Source organism: Micropterus dolomieu, linkage group LG11 (assembly GCF_021292245.1).
Source record: "Micropterus dolomieu isolate WLL.071019.BEF.003 ecotype Adirondacks linkage group LG11, ASM2129224v1, whole genome shotgun sequence".
NCBI classification, from domain to species: domain Eukaryota; kingdom Metazoa; phylum Chordata; class Actinopteri; order Centrarchiformes; family Centrarchidae; genus Micropterus; species Micropterus dolomieu.
In genome coordinates this window covers 10,509,393-10,513,109 of record NC_060160.1, presented here as the reverse complement: position 1 = coordinate 10,513,109, position 3,717 = coordinate 10,509,393, and the positions used below count along the sequence as shown (strand labels likewise).

Below are 3,717 nucleotides of genomic sequence, written 5' to 3'. Positions count from 1 at the left end.
CCCCCTGTATTGACCAAGCACTCAACTCCTTGTCTGGAAGCAAATGGTTCTCTGTACTGGACTTGCGCAGTGGCTATTACCAGATTGCAATGGCAGAGGAAGATGGCGTTTATTTGCCCACTTGGCTTCTTCCAATTTGAGAAAATGCCACAGGGAATAACTGGAGTGCCCGTGACTTTCCAAAGGTTAATGGAAAAGACAGTCGGAGATATGAACCTTCAGGTCCTGGTCTACCTGGATGTCCTGATTGTCTTTGGAAAGTCACTGGAGGAACATGAGGAAAGGCTCCTCAAAGTTCTGGATTGTCTTGGAGAGGCTGGCCTAAAGATCTCCCTGGACAAATGCCAATTCTGTCAGCCACATGTGAAATACCTCAGACATATTGTGTCTGCGCAGGGCATCTCTCCCGATCCACAGGAAATCAAGGCCGTTACCCCTTGGCCCCAGCCCCAAGATCTGAAGACTCTGAGGTCTTTTTTGGGTTTTTGTGGGTACTACCGGAGGTTTATAGCCAACTATGCCGCCATCGTGAGAGCACTTCTAGAGCTGACCAAAGGCTATGCCCCAACCCAAAAGAGCAGGAAAAAGTGCCCAGATCCCACCAAGACCTACCTGAAAGAGTCTGAGCCCTTTGGCGAGTGGTGGGATGACTCCTGTACCCAAGCCTTTCACCATATAATCCACTGCTTGACAGATGCACCTGTACTAGCCTTCGCAGATCCTGCAAAGCCCTATGTGCTCCTTGTGGATGCTAGCTTCAAAGGACTTGGAGTGAGTATGTGATTTGAGTATGTGCCTCATTATTCACAGGTGTACAGAAGTGTTTAGTGCTTAAGTGGAGTACAGTGCTGACATCCAAAATATTACTTAACATTTTAAGTAAACATAGTACAAGAATAAAAGAACCCAGAGCCCACTCATTTAATTCATGAGTATAAAAGGGCTATAATAAAAAATCTTATGACACGTCGACAGGATCGGTCAAGATCTGATGTTAATTCATGTACTGTGTTCTTCTTCACATCCAAAAGGTCTCATAGACAGTCCAGGTTCATACAGTAAAACTGTTTGGAGTAAAGCAGCTTTCCTCCTGATCAATGCTGAGCTGCATCAGAGTCTAAACATGGATTATAGAAGCTGAAAGTTTAATTCTGTTTCCTCTGTCTGTCCTGTCAAGTTTATTACTGCAGGGTTTTTTGTTTTGTCCTACGATATTTGCTGTGACATTACTGCACGGATGGAAACGTTTAAATGACGGACAGCAGCCTCTCTAATCATCAAAGTAAATCGTTAAAGAAAAAACTCACAGTACATCTATATAACACAGGAAAGAAATCACCTGGAAAACTACAGGGACCGGTGGAGGTGGAGGCTGGTCTCTAAATCTGATAAAATAATTAGTTGGTGGGGGGCGGGTGGATGATTTATGCGTATAGGCCTATAAAAGTTCCACAGAAAGCACTGCTCTGAACCACTTGAAAACAGCTCGTTTGTAGTCCAGCCCTTCACTTCCTTTACTTGTGACGTCACAATGAAAACGCATCATAAAGCTTGCCAAGCGGCTAGCGGGGTCAGGCACGCCCTCAAACCAAGCTAGGCTGAGCAGAGGCCTTTTGGCTCGACACGCCTTTTTTTGGTTTTCCATTGTAAAAATTATGTACCTGCTTCCAGGTTTTTTTCGTATCACCTCACCCCCGTTGACATTCCAAGCGAGCTGAGGGATACTAAAATGTAACGTGAAAACAACAGACTGCTGATTGGTCAGAGAGAATCGTCACTATTCACTGCATCATCATTGCTTGCACCAGACAGTTTTATATTTTACAGTTTTCGTATGTAATTTCATCACTAAATCCACTTCTGAGAAGTTTTGAGGTGAGAATTCAGCTGTGTAGATTTTGAATATTGACAGTTTTACGAGAAGTGATGGCGGAACAAAAATGTGCATGAATATTTTCGGAGTTGAGGAGCTCCGCAAATGGCTGCGGGGGATGCCTGTGCCAACCCGCAGGAGGAGCGTCTGAGGCCGGCCAGCCGCCCGCTCACAGAGCCTTCTGTTCCCGCCGTCACACAGACCGCTGCAGCAACAACAGCAGAGGAAAACACAGCTTGAAGGTTTGCATACTGCTTATCTCAGTCTGAAGGATTTATTAATTAACTATAATAACATGGTTAAGGATGCGAGAACACACTTTTTCTGAACTCATTACTACACAAACACAATCCCAGGTTTCTGTTTAAGACTGTGGATCAGCTGGTAAACCCAACCCCTCCTTGTGCCTCAGCTGGAAGTAATGATGACTGAATTGTTTTTCTTATTTTACCAATAAGGTGGTGGCAATCAGAGCCTCTATTACCCCCACGGCCTCTTACTCAGAGGTCCCTCACCAGCAACAAGACAATAATTACCCTACAATAATGCAGTGATGCTACAGAGCTTATTGTTAGGTATCAAATGCAAAATACTCTGGTCAAGGCTTTTACCTTACTGTCAATCTTGTTACTGTCATTCATTTGTTAAAAATGCAACAGTATCACAAATGTGAGTGTCCTCCAGCCCACTTGATGTAATATCTAGAACAGTTTTTACTGAAAGTAATGGATTCTGTTGGGCCCCATTTGATCTCTGTTTAACACCTCCCTATCTACTGGTTGTGTCCCTGATTATTTAACGACTTGCGTGAACCCACTTTTAAAGAAACCTGGTTTAGATCCCTCCCTCCCACAAAATTTTAGACCAATTTCAAAACTGCCTTTTATTGCAAAGATTCTAGAAAGAGTTGTGTCCAAACAACTGCTCACTGTACTGGAAAATAACAAATTATTTGAAGAGTTTCAATCTGGTTTCAGGAAGTACCATAGCACAGAGACTGCCCTGCTTAGAGACACCAATGACCTTTTAATGTCTGCTGATGAATGTACACTCACCTAAAGGATTATTAGGAACACCTGTTCAATTTCTCATTAATTATCTAATCAACCAATCACATGGCAGTTGCTTCAATGCATTTAGGGGTGTGGTCCTGGTCAAGACAATCTCCTGAACTCCAAACTGAATGTCAGAATGGGAAAGAAAGGTGATTTAAGCAATTTTGAGCGTGGCATGGTTGTTGGTACCAGACGGGCCGGTCTGAGTATTTCACAATCTGCTCAGTTACTGGGATTTTCACGCACAACCATTTCTAGGGTTTACAAAGAATGGTGTGAAAAGGGAAAAATATCCAGTATGTGGGAGTCCTGTGGGTGAAAATGCCTTGTTGATGCTAGAGGTCAGAGGAGAATGGGCCGACTGATTCAAGCTGATAGAAGAGCAACTTTGACTGAAATAACCACTCGTTACAACCGAGGTATGCAGCAAAGCATTTGTGAAGCCACAACACGCACAACCTTGAGGCGGATGGGCTACAACAGCAGAAGACCCCACTGGGTACCACTCATCTCCACTACAAGTAGGAAAAAGAGGCTACAATTTGCAAGAGCTCACCAAAATTGGACAGTTGAAGACTGGAGAAATGTTGCCTGGTCTGATGAGTCTCGATTTCTGTTGAGACATTCAGATGGTAGAGTCAGAATTTGGCGTAAACAGAATGAGAACATGGATCCATCATGCCTTGTTACCACTGTGCAGGCTGGTGGTGTTGGTGTAATGGTGTGGGGGATGTTTTCTTGGCACACTTTAGGCCCCTTAGTGCCAATTGGGCATCGTTTAAATGCCAC

The 3,717-nt window shown here is 43.9% G+C and overlaps 1 protein-coding gene across 1 annotated transcript in view; it reads left to right on the top strand.

Moving 5' to 3' along the window:
- The first annotated feature begins 210 nt into the window (after positions 1–210).
- The window catches only part of LOC123979390, an 8,033-nt gene continuing 4,526 nt past the window's right edge, over positions 211–3,717 (top strand). Inside the window, exon 1 of the mRNA XM_046063296.1 lies at positions 211–641. Within this exon, the coding sequence (XP_045919252.1) occupies positions 211–641 (431 nt within the window). The remainder of the gene's footprint in view (positions 642–3,717) is intronic.